At 44.0% G+C, this 18,763-nt stretch overlaps 3 protein-coding genes across 4 annotated transcripts in view; 2 read left to right on the top strand and 1 right to left on the bottom strand.

Moving 5' to 3' along the window:
- exd3 (exonuclease 3'-5' domain containing 3) overlaps positions 1–2,423 on the top strand; it is a 40,086-nt gene extending 37,663 nt beyond the window's left edge. For both annotated transcript variants that reach the window (XM_083983219.1, XM_083983220.1), the window contains 2 exons: positions 1,241–1,307; positions 1,446–2,423. In XM_083983219.1, coding sequence (XP_083839345.1) covers positions 1,241–1,307; positions 1,446–1,819 — 441 coding nt within the window. In that variant the 3' untranslated portion in view covers positions 1,820–2,423. The remainder of the gene's footprint in view (positions 1–1,240; positions 1,308–1,445) is intronic.
- LOC310994517 (protein AMBP-like) overlaps positions 1–18,763 on the bottom strand; it is a 57,429-nt gene that overhangs the window by 20,930 nt on the left and 17,736 nt on the right. The gene's annotated exons all lie outside the window — the stretch shown is intronic.
- Positions 8,415–10,188, top strand: nrarpa (NOTCH regulated ankyrin repeat protein a). Its single transcript, XM_083983239.1, has 2 exons — positions 8,415–8,562; positions 8,789–10,188. Exon 2 carries the CDS (start codon positions 9,318–9,320, stop codon positions 9,654–9,656), a length of 339 nt encoding a protein of 112 aa, XP_083839365.1. The 5' UTR covers positions 8,415–8,562; positions 8,789–9,317; the 3' UTR covers positions 9,657–10,188.

Raw genomic sequence — 18,763 nt, 5'->3', positions numbered from 1 at the left:
ACTGTCTAGCCGCTTTCTCTTCTCCCGACCTCACTTACCGCAGCAGCAAACACCTTCTGTGCATGTGCACACGGAGGAGGAGGGGTGAGGGGGTCATTTTGCGTCGGGTGGGTGCACACTTCTGATTTGCAGTTTTCATTGAATAAAATTTTAAAAAAGAGACAAACTGGCTTTTGTGAGGTCTGCGAAGCCTGCTTTGATTTACAGCCCACCTCTAAGTGGAATGCCGTTTGCTGGGTGGAGCTCAGGTGTGTTGACAAGGCTTTTAGCACTGACACGCTGTCAGGATGGCTCACAGACGAGTGTGTGTGTGTGTGTGTGTCGGGGGGTGGAGGGCCGGCAAACAAGAGGTCACTAATGTCCCACCAGGGGAGACCTTTTACCACGGAGAAGGATAGCACGGCACGGACGTGTGAACGTTACTGAGGCGTAAACACTGTCTCTACACACACACTCACACACAGTGATCTGCTCTTTCTGTAACACTTAGGGCCTTTCACACCAAAGCAACAACCAGGAGAGAAATGTCTGTTTGCCGTCGGTGTGAACGGGTCAACCCAAGTTACCGGGCTCTAACCGGGACTTCACCTGCTCAAGTCTGACACTTTCTGACTTGAGCAGGTGAACTCTGGTCCATATACTGTAGTTAATGAAGAATGAAGACATTTATGTATGTTGTTGCTATGTGACAGAGGGGGTTAAAAAAAGGTATTCTATCCTCCACTTGGATAAGGATTGTGTAGTGACAGATGACAACAAAGTAACATGTTGTGGACGTCGTGGGTGTTGTGTTGGACACATGGAGCAAAAAGCCAAACCAGTAAATGCTCTGCTAAAAGTACGACTTTTGAAAAATACCAGAACAACACTCACATAGTTTTTGCTACATTTCACTGTAAGTATTGACAGCTGCTTTTATAGCAACTGGCTTTCACATGCCCACATTATAAAGTAAAAGTTGAACTGATTATAAAGAAAAGAAAGTTTTTTTTTTTACACTTTACCTGTTTTTAATACAACAGAATACAATGGAAATAGTTGTGGGTCATGAGGGAAGGATACAAAATAGTACATCTGCATTTCTCTGTATTTTGTTACAAACCAAGTCACTAAATTATGGGGAAAGTTCCTGAATATCAACTTTAAAAAAAAAAAGAAAGAACATTTTTCCTTCCCAAGACATTTTTTCAAGACAATATTTCCGAGCTCTTCCACTGACTGTTTGCATGTGTTTGTCCAGGCATGTAACAGTGATCAGTATGCGGCGGTGCCCAGAGAGGACATGGCCAGGATGCTTAAACAGAAAGGTCAGTCAAACACTTGTGCCTACATGGAAACTCACTTGATGCCAGTAACTCCAGCTGATAATGTGTCTGTGATCTCACATCATCTTGACTTCCTAACAAGTCGTGCAATTGTGATGGTTTTTTTTTTTTTGCCTGTAGGACTTCTGCAGGACAACGGTGACCACACACAACAGAGGTCCCATCCACAGGAAGAGGAGACACTCTGTGACATGTTGACCCCGTGCATGACCCCTGAACTCCCCAGGTATGCCCTTCAGTGTCGCTGGGCCCCCCTTTCAGGGCTGGACCCTGACACCCTGACCTTTCCCGGGGGCGCGCCCATACAGCTCCACACCATTCCCCCTACGCTCCTGCCCAGGATACCGCTCTTCTACGTCTGCACCAGATGTGGCAAGGTGTTCTGGGAAGGCTCTCACTTCGGCCGTGTCCTCTCCCAGTTTCAGGAGGTGTTACACATAGCAGACGAGGACGGTGAGTCAGCTGCGCCCGTTAAAGCAGCGCAGCAGATCTGACTAATGTTGTAGAGCTCCCACACTTTCCTCCACCAAAAAGAAAATCCAGACTCACATTTTGCTCTGAGCAGCACCCAGCTGTCATTAAATCCAACCAAACAGCAGTTCTGTTATGTTTTTTTCGAACTGACTTGATGAAACACTAAAGGAGGCATCAAGAACGTAAATTTAGGCTGACTTTATGAGCTCGACCACAAGTGATATGAAAGTTATTGAACTAGGTTAGGTACATTTCAACTGAGCTCCTGTCCCACGGCAGGTGATAAAACTTGATAGTTACAGTGAAAAAATAAAATAAAGCTGTGTTAAATGTGGATGATTGCGTTTGTCATCCCAGTTTATCTATTTTCAACGGTTTTAAAACACTTGAGTTCATAAGCCAAAGATGAGTCATGCTCGTGACTCATGAGTTTGGTAATTTTAGTTGATTGTTGTGATTTATGTTTTTTTTTAATTGAGAAAATTTCAATTGTACCGACACTTTTATCTCCCACCTATAAATCACAGTATTTATGTACAGTATTTGTATTGATCTGAAGTTTGTTCATTGTGCAACTTTTTTATTTTTTATTTTTTGACTTAAAAGCTATGGTTAAATGATGACTCCATCTTTGTGCACTTTTAGCAGTCTGTTATACTGTATACTTGCATTCTCTGTGATTGAATGTGTATATTTTTTAATTACGCAGGCTGAAGCCGAATATGTGTAAATAAACACAGACTTTTCATTTCATTAATGAATCTGTGAGAATTCCTAATCCTTTGCAGGTGTTTTTTTGATGTGGTTGTAGAACACAGAGCGGATAGTCGAGGCCTAAGAGTGGACAGATTGATGAGATCATTTAAGCTTCACTGATGTCTGTCAGGTGTAACACTAACAGTGTGGGGGTTTCCTGCCCCGAGGCTCCAGAGCAGACGGGTCAAAGAGTAACCCAACACATAAACCGCCTGAATCCCTTCATATTTTCTCATACCTTCCTCCTCCCCTCTGCTAGCAAATCCCACATTACATTTGTGTGATTGCAGAAAATGGGACTGCGTGTGTGGGAAACTCACCAATTTCAGATTTTCCTGGTGTTTTCCGCATTTCGTTGAAGCGTTACGTTTCAATCTTTTTACGCTCATAAAAGATAAGATGCTTTAACCAAAGCCAGATGTGCACTGTATTTTACTGATCACTTAACTTGCATCCAAAAAAAAAAAAAAAGCCACAGTTCCTCCCAAAGACAGGTCATACAGTGAATCACGGAGGTAAATCTGTTTTCAGTGACGGCAACTGAATCACAGCGGCTGCAGTAGGAAGTTAGAGGTTTGGACCTCAGCATGATTCACTGCCGCTAGACAATGGAAACATTTCCTCTTGACTAATTTGAATGTTTTTTTAAAAACATTGTATAACATTTAGTGAGTTACACATTGAGACTGCAGATGTAAAAATGTCTGGTCAACATTATCAGGCAGCTGCATAACCTGACAGACAATGGGGGAAAAAATAGGTGTAATGCAATGTAGTGCGAGGACAAGTATTGTCACTTTTGAAGAATAATGTTACAAAAGTGGGCGTCCGTGGCCCTGAATGTGGAGTTGACTGTTCATTGTTGTGTGTGCTAGGTGAGCTGTTGCACCCTGCATGTGAACCTGCTGCTCCTGGGCCCAAACAGCTATAGGTTGTCACTCAAACAAAACAAAAAACTGTCCTTGACCAAGATCATGTGCTTATCCCCGTCTCAGGCGCCGCGTCACATGTTCTCAAGAAGAGTGTACTGTCATGATAATGACTTTCTAGTAATGACACATCCATGTAATCCTCCCTCCATAAAGGGCTTTATGTGTCGCAACCATAAACCTTTCACTTAATGCTTTCTAGATAATTCATAAACTCTTAATAAGAACACTGCTTGGGGGGGTTGGGAGGTGATGTTCCTATTACGCTGACTTATTTCGTTGCCTGTTTGTACTTGAACTGCTATAGCACTGCAGAGACAGGCAGCAAGTTGCAGGTGTTGAAACACTATGGTTCTCCTGATTGACTGAATATGAAGACAAAGAAGTGTCATCCTGGGGGGAGAACAAGCAGCAGCAACCAAAAGCTTTTTTTTTTCTTTTTTTTAATTTTTACAGCAGACACTGGCCAATCAGTCACGAGTTACAAAATAAAAGTCCTCTCACATCAGACTTCCTGCTGTGGAAAAAAGATTTGATGGGATGCATGGCTGAGATGGATGTTGAGGTGAAGCTGCCTAACTCTGATCTACTGAGGAAAAATGTCCACTTCCACAAAAAATGAGTTGCACATGATGCCTGAGTAGTGTAGTCCCTGCCTCTGTCCATGTCCCTGTGTATGTCAGGACGTCCAGGAGTGCACAGAAATGTTGGCACGTTTTACACGCGCTGCTCTAAAACCAGACTCTATAATAATAATAACTACAGTAACATTTAGCTGCCCTCAAGTATTTTTTATTGCTGTGAATGAAGTCGACACCCCGAGCTCTCAAATAAGCCCCTCTCTGTGTTGCCCTGTCCCGTCCTTGTCCGGGTGGTCGCAGCCCCTGCCTCTCTGTGCAGAGCGCGAGCTTTCTGCTGCAGCACCGTGTTATTTGATCCTTGCTCTTTCTTTGCTGGGAAGAAAAGCTCGCCTCTTTCCCACGCTCTGAGGACACGTGGTGGTCGGAATGAATTGGATTCAGAAGCCCCTCCCTCACTGGTAAAACGTCATCTCTCTCTCTCTCTCTCTCTCTCTCTCTCTCTCTCTCTCTCTCTCTCTCTCTCATACACACACTGGAGTTCAGTCCAACGTATTTTCTGTCATGAGTATTAAAGAACAATATTGCCGGAGCGTCACGGTGGTAAAAATCGATATTTGTGCGCGACACTTGACATCTATGTCCCCCCGCCTCTGTGTGAGTTTCTCTCCGGACTCTTCTCTCTCTCACTCTCTCTCACTCTCTCTCCAGCATCATCCCGGTGCGCGACGGGACGGGGACGGGCGAGGCTCCTCCTGTCTTGTCTGTCCCACAGACCCGCGCCAAAACTCGGCCCTATGCCACGCGCACCGATCGGTCCGGCGCCCCCTCCCCAGTTTAGTTTCCAACGAAATCAACACAACTCTACACAACACGACTGTGTTCTTTCTCCGGCACTGGAGAAAAAAAAAAGAAAAAAAGAGAGACACGTCTTGTTTATCAACACACTGCAATAGAACAGAGATATGGCTGCACAAACAGAACCAGAATAGACGTGTATTATCTCTGGGTGACCACTTTCCACGGTGGAGACTGAGCAGGGTTGGTGCAGCCTCGGTGCCCACGCAGAGCACCCGTAAAACCCAACTACACAAAACTATACTCAAAGACAACTTACGCATTTTTTTGATTAGTGATAAATACAGGTCATGCTTGCGCTTCGTGTGCGCGTTTACGCACGCGTAATGTGCGTTTTTTTGGTTGTTTTAAAACTGAACTTTACGCAAGTGGTGAGATAATAGTTGGATCCGTGTCTCGAAGAGAAATTCGCAGTTGAAACGATCAAAGTAGCCCATTTTATCTCTGCTTGAACAAGTATACCTAACAGCCTCAAGGATTGTATCTGGTCTTGGCTGCTCCCCAGACAAACATTACCGAGAAAGACTGGAGAGCAAAGTGCCGGGCGGGCGGGGGGATGGATGGTGTGTGGTGGTGGTGGTGGTGGTGGTGGTGGTGGGAGGGGGGGGCGGCTGAGAGAGAGGAGCGCAAATGCCACAGAGTTTGGGGGAGAAACTCATCCAATCGGAGAAACTTTTGGCTCCTGCGGTCTGTGCAAATGTTTTCCAAGTGTCCAGACGCAGTGCAGCCAAGGCTCTGATAGCGGACAGATGTTCCTAATTTTCCAGAAGATGTTCTGCGCCATTCACTAACCCAAAGAAAAAACATATAGCCTATGTTTAAAAAACACACACATGATAAAAAAAAAAACTTATACTGATCGTATACAACTGCTATTCAAATCTAAAAAGTAACCATAACCCATAACATGTGTGTCATTTATATGCTGTGAGAGTTTTTGAAATACAAACTCTCAAGTATGCACCTATAAGCCAGTGCTGTCTCGGGCCTATATGAAAATCATAGGGAGGAACACACATCTGTTGCTGTGGCCTACGTAAGAAGCTCTGCTTCGGGTATTCACCACATTTCTATGAGTGACTCAGAGTCGCAAGTCTTTGTTTGGAGCGTTTGCAGCTGTGGGCCACTAGTTGCAGAGGAACAAACAAAAAATAGACAGCACGCAGACTCATAAACAGTCACCTGCATAACAAACCGGATGAATCGCAGTCACGGTCACCGACACAAAACCTATATTCTAAATCTGCATCCTTGTTATTCTCACTGGAGCGGGTCCTGAGGTCACAGATCTGAATCTCATCCAGTCATGCGTGACCGTGTGGTGCCGACGAGGAGCCGTCGTTCATGACTGGCTCACAGGTGTCACAGGTGAAATCATCAGCATATGGCTATACTTTGACCATATAACCCACGCCACGAGGGAAACCACTGTTCTAGCTACATCTGTAAAACTATAGCAACAATGCATGTGCACGTTAACATTTCACACGCACTGAAACTACCACTCACTAAAAAGTAAAGTCAGTTTTATTTAAACTTTATACCCTCGAACTGCTTAAAACCCTTACAGTCCTAACATCATACAGTAGAAAATAATGCACCCTGTAGATTCAGTTTGATTCACGTGATCAATTCTTACATCTTAATCACTTATCAATTTGATCAGTGAGTCACTGATGAGTTACTTTGACTACAGCGACTGTAGGTTACATTAGGACACACTGTAGCCTTGTTCATCTCATGATGAAGTTCCTCTCTGTGGTCATTCTTCTGGTTACCTGTAGCTCAACAAACGCGCGTGTGTCGATTTAGAAACGTGGTGAATTTAACTGATGAAGCTCTCCTAAGTGTGTGAATGAAACTCGACTCTATTATATCACTTTCAGTCATATCAAACAGGGGGTTTCATTTTTTTTAAAAATGTTTTATAGATGAAATAAAGTAGGTTGTGACCTGCATGTTGTGGGAACCCTGTCGCTGTCTCTCCCACACCTAAAGCGCCGCTCGGCCCCTGCGACGCACAAACGCACCGCTTTTGCAAGGCAGATGCAGCCGCAGACGTGTGCGCCAAATGTACAGTTCAGAGTGTGGGAAAAAGAGGACAGTGTGAAAGCCGCCAAACCATCAGAGAGGATGTTGTACACAGATGAGATGAGATGAGATGAGATGGAGAAGGCAGCAGCCAAACGGAACAAACGGGGGGCGAGGGGGAGTGAAGACATGAAGGCTGTAGGCTACCTGAGCGCTTTTCCACTTCTTTATCTATCTGCCCCTTCCCTCCATCTGTCCACCTCTGCCACTTTAACATGCATTCTTTCTGTCGAGCCGTGTTTGTATCTATATGTATCTTTCACCACTTTGCTCTCTCCCTCTCTCTCTCGCTCACACACACACACACACACACACACACACACACACACACACACACACACACACACACACACACAGGCGCCCAGTTCCCACGGTGGCGGGGGCAAGCTGAGCGGCGTGTCAATCTGCGCTCGGCGTCACCTCTTTTCACTTGCAAAAAGGAAGTAGCACAGAGCCTTTGTTATTTGAAGTCCCACCGTCTCGTCATTTAAAAACAACTGGAATATATCCGCAGTTTATGACCATAATCTCCTCCTCTGAAGGTGCTTTTTGTGAGCGGCTCTCCTCCGAGTCCATTTGGTTCAGCATGTCTGTCTGAATTCACATATGTTTACTTCTGAAATGCGTTCACACCTGTTGGAAAAAAAATAAAATCTGAGATAAATATGATTTGAGTTCACATGCATTCATTAGTTAGGTTATTTATATGTCAGGACCACAGAGCAGAGACAAGTGGATATAACATCAAATAGTGTTAATGTGCTCAGATGTTTAAAAAAAAAAATACTGTAATGAATAATTTAGACGAATAGTATGTTAAGGCCACCTTCCATTGAGGCCATTATTCATTTTAAATTGACGTGTTGCTGTTTTCCTGATCTCCCACCTGCTGGACTCAAAATAAAAGTGTATTATCATATATTAAATGTTTCATTAAAAAAAGATGTTTTCAAAAAAGTGTCCATAATGCGTGTAAACTCATCGCTGACGCTACAGTGACCGTTTCCATCCAGACTTTTTTTTGTTTTGTTTGTTTCAAGTTCCTGTCCGTGAGTCCGGTGGATGATCCCTGACAACGTGCCCGTTTTCTCAGCACCATGCGTCTGGCTTAGAGTCCACTTCCTGGGGTCGGCTACAGGAGATCGGATATGCCTATACAGCTCACCATAATATTGCTGCGGGCGGCTTGTTTAATATTTCTGCAGCAACATTTGCCTCCCACCCACCCCCCATCACCACCACTACCACCACCACCACCACCTCCTCCTCCTCCTCTCCTCCGTACAAACCACGCCCCCTCCCTGCAGATTCACAGGGGCCCGGGTCCCTCCCACTAACCGAGCCGGCAGCCTATAACCTCCCCGGGTTTCCGCCCATTCCTCCACAGTTGATTCTTTGGGAAGGTATTGTCATGCATATAAAGGACGCGTAAAATATTCCCCCGGAGCGCAGCGCAGGGCAGAGACTCACGGACCGCGCGGAGGATACAGACCGGGCCACACGGTGGATTTCTATCGTTTTCGTCGCTACGGACCCGTCCATCTGACACAGGTAAGTCACACATCTGCAGCGGATTACATCTCCTATGTTTAATGGCAAAAAACAAAAAAAAACCAAGCAGTGTATGCGTGCGTAAACGTCTGCGCATGGAGATCTCATCGCTCACCCTTGGATGTGGCGGAATGTAGGGTCTCTCACAGTAAGGTGTGGAATCGGGATTCATTGCGGACTTTCCTTGTTCTTTTTTAATTTTTTTTTATATATATATCTTTCCCAGACACCCAAGCCACGTGAGCGGCGACATACAGCCTGGATGTGTAGCCAGGAACCAGTTCGGACCGTTTAAGGAAACCTGCGGGGACCCAACGAGGAGGGCTGCTCCGTGGAGATAGTGATCCGACTTCTAGTTTCCCCAAAGTGAAGTCGGAGGCGTCTGTCTTCTCCATCCCCTGCGATAGGCTACCTGCTGCTGCTACAGAGGGAAACTACATCTAGGGGTCCCTGGATCGCATAAGAGCACCCTTCAATGTTTTAGGGATTTATAGGATCTCTCAAATATTAACATTTTTTTGCACACCGAGTGTGTTATTTCCTCTCTTGTCCTTTTTGGGATATATACAGTCATCTTTTTTTTTCTTTTTTTCTTTTAGTATTTTATAAAGTGCCTTAATAGCTGGCTATAATCCATTGTAACTGTGGCATTGTTACCAGACCAGAGAGACGCTCAACAGGGAGAAGACATTATTATCAGCTTTAGAGCCCAGGCAGGATTACTGGTTCCCCACCATCCAAGCGAGCTTGCAGCCATGAGCCAGGCGGATGTGTCGACTAACTCCGCGCCGCAGAGGGTTTTCCAGGAGGCGGTGAAGAAGGGAAACACCAAGGAGCTGCACTCGTTGCTGCAGAACATGACAAACTGCGAGTTCAACGTCAACTCCTTCGGGCCGGAGGGACAGACGGCCCTGCACCAGTCCGTTATAGACGGGAACCTGGAGCTGGTAAAACTGCTGGTGAAGTTTGGTGCAGATATCCGACTGGCCAACAGGGAAGGGTGGAGCGCTTTACACATCGCCGCCTTCGGGGGCCACCAAGACATTGTGCTATACCTCATCACCAAGGCCAAGTACTCCTCTGGCGCCCGGTGATCTGTCTCTGCTGTCAGGTAAACACAAGAAAAAATCAGAAAAATAACAAATAACAACAGCAACACGTGGAAAAAAAATCAGACTGCAACACACGGGAAACCCAGGCTCTTTTTAAATCAGCATCACAAACTGCCATCCTCTACATAGTTGTGCCAAATTATATATATATGTACATATATATATTAAAAATACAAAATAGGCCTGCACAGTAATCTCCCCTCACTGTAAACCAAACGGGGCTCCTGTCTGCACTCCTGAGTGAAACCACCGCATGGTTCTCACACACTCACACACTCACACACACACTGAGCTTCAACACGACTCTTTATAACAAAAAAAAAAGAAACGCCATTTCGGTGAGTTTGTTGGTACTAAAGCTTTCCTCTTGAATGTGTATACAAGGTCGTGTCGTCCATTATATATATGTATATATATATATATATGTGTGTATATGTATATATATATATAATGTAAAGAAGCTAGTCTCTGTGTGTGTATCACATATGTGTGTGTTTGGACTCCAGAGTGCAGATGGCCCAGTTTTCTCTCTCTCTCTCTCTCTCTCTCTCTCTCTCTCTCTCTCTCTCTCTCTCTCTCTCTCTCTCTCTCTCTCTCTCTCTCTATCCATGACCTCCCATCCTCAGTACAGTTGAATAGTTTCTTTGTGGGGGGGTGGGGTGGGGGCTGAGGGGAGGGGAGGGGGGGGGGGTTGTATGGGGTGGAGGGGGGCGCAGATTTGACCTGTTGCTCCTCATTGTTCACTTGTAAATCCCTTTTTTTTAAGTTATTTTCTATGGAAAACATGGCACTTGATGCTACATGGCTGCATGCTGGAATATCTGAAAGGGAAGACACATGGACAAGAGAAGAAGGGTTGCCCTCTGTTGGCTACCGGTGGTCTATTTTTTCTTTGATAAATTCATTGATTCATAATTATAATTTTTTTTTTTGTTACTCAAAGAGCGGCATTCTGGCTTATCCAACACGCTTTTTCTTTCCAGATGTGTAATCATTATGTAACAACAACTGACTTCATCACTGTTGTGAAGTACTGTACACAATAGCTTTACTTTGTTTCTGTGTTTTTGGTTTTTTTTCTTCTTCAAGAGTAAAGAGACAGTAGCTGAATGCACTGTGCCTCCAGATCTCTGCCATGCTGGCGTCTCCAACCTTTCAGGCCAGTGCGACCACTTTGCCAATGGTCATTGTGTTACTAAAAAAAACCGCTGCTTTTGCTTTGTATCAAAAAAAAGAGAAGAAAAAGTTGCATTTGGAATTCACTTTATAATCTCCTTTCAGTATTTTATTAACATCCTAGTCATCACTGTGAAAGCAGGCTGGGTTTTTTATTTTATTTATGAAGGTACATTGAGAAGATGCTTTTTTTTTTTCCTTTTTTTTGAACATGTTGTGGTTCTTCTTAAACAAAAAAAAATATATGAGTGTAAGAATATCTAGGGTGACTCAAGCTGCTTCAGACTCGTAGTTATAAACTGTCCCGTGTGGAGGTAGACCTGCCACTCTCCCACCTCCCCTCACCCCCACCTCCACCTCCCCCCGTTATAGCCTGTTGACCCTCAAGAGGACTTTCTCTCCCCCCTCCACCTCCTCCCTCTTTCTCCCATTTAAAAAAAAGGACTTTGTTTGGTTGCCTTTTGCCAGCTACCTCGACTATAAAGTATTCTCAAGTTGTTCAGCTCTCTCTCACCACTCTCCGCCACGTTGTTTGGAGTCTGAAGAGATTCACAATTTGTCTGTGATCATCCGCATGCCAGTATGTTTTTTTTTTTTTTTTTTTTTTGCTTTCTTTTTTTGCTTTGTAGCCTGACAGATGGACTTCAATAACAGAAGATGCAATGAACCCCATCCCTGCATCCTCAGTCGGGACAGTTTATTTTACACTACAACCAAACCAATTCTGACAAGCAAAAGCCTGATTTTTGCCTTTTTTTTCTGCAAGGGAGTCTGTGGTTCTCTCTCTCTCTCTCTTTCTCTCTCTTTCTGTCACTGCTGTTGTTGCATGTTTTACCTATAAACCTCCTCCTCTCTCTCTCTCTCTCTCTCTCTCTCTCTCTCTCTCTCTCTCTCTCTCTCTCTCTCTCTCTCCATCAGCCTGTTTTGGTCTCTTTTTTTCCAGTCATAAAAAAAATGGAGTTGTATCGCATGACTTATAAATGCAGGGAGTTTTATTGCACAAAATATGCGGAGCCTTGCGCGCCCCCAGTGTTTGTACGGGGTAACTGCAGGAGCCAAGGCTTTGGAATAGTTACTACTACTGAGCAGGACCCTAATACTGTTGGACGATGAAGACTTAAAAAAAAACAAATAAAACACATGACTGTTGCAGGATGTCACAGAAAAGGAAAAAAGAGAGAATTTGGTTCCATAAACTTGCCTGCTGCATTTTGAAAGTCATGGCACCCTAACATTTGTATCAATGCTGCTTGTATGTTTCTTTTTTTGTTTGTTTTTTTGTGTTAATGTTGATGTGTTTTTTTTTTTTAAGCCTACTGCTCAAATGGCCAACAGTTGTATAGAAGCTTCACAGCAGCACGGGTTCACCTCATGGGAAGCTGCTGAGTGTGTGAGTGTGTTTTGTTTCAAATTGAAGTGTGTGTGTGTGTGTGTGTGTTATGTATGTGTGCTTCTCATGATGCCCCAAGCCGCTGTGTTAAACAGTCACCCAGACTGAGAACTTCCCATTGTCAAACCTGGAACAACCACAAGTAACTGAAGCGATAGATCCGTACATCAAGGTATAGATTGGTTATCAGACAACAAATGAAATATGCATCGCTTGTCTTAAACTTGATGTTTTTGTTTCTTTTCTTTTCTTTTTTTTTTTTGTTTGAATATTGCACTGATGACTGTTGTTGAAAAGTTGGCTTTTATGTGTCAACATTTAAATTTTTTTCTGAATAGAAAAAAAAAACAAACACAACAAAATACTATTGTATAAATATATGCTCCAGGTGATAATGTCCTAATGTGTGTGTTACTTTGTGAAAGAAAAAACTGTTGTTTTTTATTTTCAACAAAGATGCGTGTATCTCTGTGATTGGGTGTATGTATATATACATATGGATATATATATCAACTCTGATGATGATGATGATGATGATGATGATGATGATGATGATGATGATGATGATGATGATATCTTGGGGCACTTTCTTTTCTGAAGTGCTGTCTTCCTGTTTTTTTTGAAAGGGGAATAATACATTTGATGGTAAGATCATTGTAACATGATTAAAAATTGCACGGTTGTGTGGTTGTTTGGCTTACCCAGGGTCATAACATTTATGACGTAAGGAGCCAGCCGCCGGATTGGTGTACATGAGTGAGATGATTTTTTAATAAAAATAAAAAAAAAGTGCTGACTTCTTTGGACCAAGTTGTGTTTCTGGTCTTGCTTCATTTCAAGCAAGAGGGAAACAGCTGATTTTTCATGAGTGATGCAGATGTTCCATCATGTTTAATTTTTTGATTTTTTTTTTGTTTGTTTGTTTTGTTTTTGTTTGTATTCTTTTATTTTTTTTGAACGTTTGTAACACTGTGATGATGACGTGACGTCATGTGGAGATGAGTGCTGTATTATTTTTGTACGTTTGTGTACAAGCCAGTAAAGAAATCATTAAACTCAAATCCACTGTGTATGCATACATTTCTTCCTCATCTCCCAAGCAAAAGCCCCCCCCCCCCTGCATTTTTCATAGAAAAGGTTGGTTTGGGAAACACACTACCCCCTACACCCTCTCCCTCTCTCTCTTTTCCCTCCCTGTCTTCCAAGCCGGGCCCAACCCAGATCCCCATTCTCTCCCTTTTGTCATTCATCTGGCCTCATCCTTTCACTGCCGGGATAAAAGAGCCCAGTGCATTGTGGGTAGGCTCAGTTTAAAGAAGGGTCCCCTCCCCTGTGTGTGTTGTGGGAGAGCCGGTTTTATGTTACCCCCACACACTCAAAAACTTTCCAACACACACTCTCCTCTTGTGCTCTCTTTCTAACGACTGAGGCTGAAGCTTTGCACCACAATCCAGCTCTCTGCTAACAACCTGCTTCGGCCTCTCACTCTCTGCTTCTGCACGCACTCCAGTTTGTCTTGCGCTCGTTATTTATGCTCATGTTTTTCCTTTAAATTCTCCTTGTTTTATTCATTTCACTCACCCTTTCTCCATAACCTTTATTACTCTTCTTTGCAAAAGAGATTCACCGGTTCCCAAACCATCTCCATGTTAGTGGCCTCTGTAATGTTTGGGAACAAAACCCATTGCTGCTTGTGATTTATTTTTTTTGTATGTCTATTTTTGTGTCTTTTCATGTGAAATATGTACTTTGAAGCCTCCTGGCCTGCTGTAATGATGCATGAAATGGCCCTGAAAGTGGATAGTTAAACTGTGAACCACTCTCACTTCATTTGGCCCAGGCATGAGTCAAAAAGGTTACGAGGAGAGAAAAAGACCAGAACACACAAATTAATAAGGTTAATAACTATATTAGTGTATTATATTGTGTATATTAGTGTTTGTGCCTGTGTGAATTCTGTACTGACTGACAAAATTGAATGTGACTTTTAAGTTCAGCCTGATTCCAGTCATTTGGTTCATCTTGTACCAGCGATAAAAGAAGAAGAAAAAAAAGCAAAATGAGTTTCAGATCACGTTTATTTCCAGCGAGGCCTTTGATTTCACGAAAAAGCTGAGTTGCAACTGATATTGCAAGGAGGCCGTGGGAGGATCGTGGGAAAGGCGACACTACAATTCATCTTTCTACATGTCAGACCTGGTCGTGTTGCAACATTTACTGGGTGTCGACCTGCAGTTAACTGCAAATGTTTGAGTAAAGAGGGGATTGCAAATGTGATGATGGGAATAAGCCTAACCGTTGTGGTTTGAGAGTTTTCATTTCGGTCTCGATCTCGAATTTGAATGCCAAGTGAAAATAAGGAGTAGCAGCAGCGGCGTACATCTGGTTTTCACTGACAAGTAAAAGTTCATGCTATTGTTAGAGCAGCTGTTAAACTTGCACTCTGAGCTGCAGCTGAACCATCGATGACCTCGGCTCAAATGTTCTGCGCTGACCACATCAAGTGCACCGGGCTGGTGTATTTCTTTGTTAGATACAAACTCAAAACCAGGAAAGTTAGCTCCTCTAAACACCAGCCCCTCTGTGTTTTGATACCGTGGCAGGGCTGAACGGGCTATCTGGCCTGCTGCTTGCTGCTTGTCCTTTCCTCCCTCCCTCTCTCTCTCTCTCTCCCTCCCTCCCAGTCTCTCACTTCTGCAGGATGTTTTTGTTGAGCTGGGTTCCCATTGTTCACACACTGAGTTGGCAGGCCTCCCAGGGTTGCTGCTGGCTGCTAGGCCCCCTAATAGGTTCTTCATGTGCCTTGGCTTTCCCTTGCTCGTCTTGGTCTGGCCTTTTGCATGGAGCAGCCTGCTTTAGCGAGCCAGACAACACAAGGCATTTTGGGAGGAATTTTTGCAGAGAAGACAGAAAAATCAGATGAAGAACTGTTTGGGGAATTGAATCAAATCCAGAAAAACTTTGGGAGAGCAGCATCAAAATCACTTTATTAAAAACAGTCTAACTGGTTACAGTCCTGCACAGGGTTATATATATTATATATTACATATTATATATCTGTTTTTGTATTTCACAGATAAAAAAGAGTGAAATATTGTTGGTGCATCAATGTTACAGCAGCTAAAGACCATCTGTGTGATTATCTTTCATCTCTGTTCAAAAGACCATTGTTCAGCAGCTCATAAAATATTCATCCCCATGCTTACAAGCTTCGTTTGAAGGGTTACACTTGATCTGTAACACACAAGATTAACAGAACATCTTGTGAGACATGTAAACCGCAGTTTAATTGCTTTGGCAATGTCAAATTCCTCATTCTATAACGGCTCCTGTTGAACCTGACTACAATGATATGGGCTGTGATTATGAGATCCTGTGTGTGTGACTTCCGCAAAGTGCCTTTGTACCGACACAACTGCTTCTCTGATTGAGAAACAATGTACAAACACTTTGAGATGAGATTGGTCTTATATTTAGGAGGTTATGAGGAACCTTTCGAATTGCTACAGGAACATGTCGACAGCCACGTAAAGAGGAACCCAGGGAAACGTTTAACAGACTTTCCAGTATCTGTGGATGCAATGTGTTGTGTTTTTGTTCCTTGTTGCCCACCACATAACACCCACGATGACCACAGGTGTTTCCTCATAAGACTGTGTAACATATTTGGGAAAATAATGTTACTTTATTTATCACAGGGTTAAAAAAAAAAAAAGCAAAAAAAAAAACAACAACTCTGTGTTTCACTCAAACTGGGTCAGCTTTTAAAGTTTGTTGCAGTGTTTTCCATAATGACATGTCAGAAACGGTTGACAACTGTAACTGCGTGAGCTCAAAGTCACTCCTCAAACCTGGGTTTGTTCCAAATCATTACAACACCGTGTTTTAGATGCGGTATGGGATTAAAGCTCCTAATCCCCTCCACACCTGAAGTCCACCTGCGCAGGTGTTTTCAGTTAGGTTGCCTGGGGAGACTGCGTGGGCATGTAGCTACAAACCGCATTTCACTGGCATCCACCCTTGAAATGACAATGAACACTTGTGAGTCTTATCAGCGGAGATCTTAATAGCCTGTTGATGCCTCTTAATTTCCCCCCATTACTCCACCCGACTTCCACATGACGAGATGCTTAATCAGCCGGAGTCATTGAAAATGTGGGTGTCCTGGGATTTTATATATATTTACAATAGTGATTATGATGTGTCACCAGCGGACAGCGGCCCTGACATGTACTCCGAGCTCTCACCCGTTCAGTGAATTTTTCCACGACGTTCATACCCTGCCTCAGGCCTTGCTCAATAATCTCATAATTTCGCTTAGCTCTGTTGTATGATGTTATGTGTTTTAAATCTGCGTTGGTTTATTCCTCAGCCTCACAGAAGCACAACAAACTTTGAAGACACTCATATTGTTTAAATTTGATATGGTAACTTGTCAGTCCAAATTTCACTCAGCTTTTAGCTTTGTTTTTGCTCTCCTTCACCTCCAGAAAATGACTCTTTATCCATGAAATGCTCTGTTGTATTCAGCCGCTATAGTCTGGTCTATTGTCATCAGCTGTAACTGTGTCTGTTTGCTGCTTGGTGAAGGACATGTAGTGTTCAGGGTCCAGTTGGGTCTTTAGAGCCTTTGTGCTGAAAACTGCTTTCCTGCTGTAGGTGCAAATGACAGTAAAGTAAAGAGCTAAAAACATTTATTTCATCTAATTTTCAAATATCATTGCATTAAATGTGGAATTACTCAGTTATGGTGATTTGCCTTTTCTGGCTATGATCACCCTCTCAGCTGATCATAGTCAGCATCCACTGCTTCTTTTCACTTTGTCACGAAATGCTGCATGAACATGAACTGCAAAAAGTTCAAACTGTTTGAGCGTGAAATGAGGTAAACCTGCTGAACTAACACTGAATTCCCCTACGTTTCCCACAGTTCCCTCAAGGCCTTCGCTTTGATGACATCATCTTTAGGTGACCTGACTGAGCGAGACGAAAAGGGACAAAAACACCAACAACAACAACAACAACAGTGTCATCTAGAGAAGCACTCTGCACTTCTTCCTGTTTCACTGATGTGATTAAAAATGATTGAATCTTTATTGTGACATATAACCGGTTCAGTCAGTTACACATGTGTCATCTGATATCAAGAGTAACAAGCAAGAGTGAAATTGAAATGAAACAACCTGATATAATGTTTTATTTCTTCATTCAGTAGTGAATCAGACATGTGTGTTTTTTTTTATTCAAGTTGCCTGTAGCACTTAGGTTTGTTGCAGCACGTTTTCCTCTGTCTGTCAGGAGTCATTATTGATTTAGATCCTGTTTAGTGTCCATGGCCACATCCCTAAAGTCTCATTTCCTACTTTATCAGCACATTTTCTGAGCACTCATCCTCCTTGACTGACTCAGATTCTGTCTTCTGCTTCTTTAGGTTGCAGCCACTTCACAGACTGAAGCACAAAATCATTTAAAGCACAAATGTAGTGAAACCAGCGCAGAGTGAGAGTCAGTGATGCTGGTGGATGACAAGGAGCAATGAAATCCTGCTGATACTGCACTTTCCCTCTGAAAACAAAAACATGTCTGTCGCTAAACACGACCAGTGAACGCCCCCCCCCCCCCCCCCCCCCACCTCCCCAACTCCCCCAAAGTCTGCCTCTGAGTAAGAAGGGGAGTAAAAGAAATAAAGTGAGAGAGGGACAGAGAGAGAGAGAGAGAGAGAGAGAGAGAGAGAGAGACAGGTGGTCGGGCCGTCTTTTCCTTGCCCTCCGCTCCTTTTTGAACTTTTCTTCCATTCTTCCAGTTCATTCTGTGCTTCTTTCCATAGCGCTAGTGACAAGGCGCTCCATTCACTGCCTCATTCTTCCACCCCTCCCTCCCTCCTCCCTCCATCTCCCTCACACACCCCGACCCCATCCCCTCCCTCCCTCCCGGCTCCTTTGTCTAGCTTGCGGGGGCCTGCTTTAGCTGCTATTCACCAGCCAGACGGACCGCCATTGACTGGGACCCCCCCCCTTACCACCCCACCCCACACACACACACACACACACACACACTACAGGCCCCCTACCCCACCTCCCCCTCCCTAACATCCCTCCCTCCACAAAACACCCTCACACACACATATGCACACAGCAACCTGGCCATTCCCCACCCTATGCCCTGTATCAGGCAGCTGCTATGCTAATAGGGAGGAAGGGATGGATGGAGGGAGGGAGGGATGAGGAGGAAAGACAGAGCAGCCAGCCTATAGTGAAGGAACAGAGGGAGGGGAGAGCAGGGAGAGTGACCCCGCTCCTCCATCTCCATAGCCATGCCAGAGCAGCAGTAGACCTCCTGTTACACAAAGGGAGTTCCCCCCCGACCCCCCTCCTCCTCCTCCTCCCCTTTCTCACCCCTCTCCCTCCTCCCTCCACCCCTCTGTTCCCCTCTTTCTCATTCAAATCCATTTTATACCCCAGTGGTAAAGGGAGCTGTAAGTGCAGTATGTAAAGTAACCTTACTCCTGCCCCGCGGGCGTAAC

This window comes from Trachurus trachurus, assembly GCF_905171665.1.
Source record: "Trachurus trachurus genome assembly, chromosome: 12".
NCBI lineage: Eukaryota > Metazoa > Chordata > Actinopteri > Carangiformes > Carangidae > Trachurus > Trachurus trachurus.
This window is presented reverse-complemented; position numbering and strand designations above follow the sequence as displayed.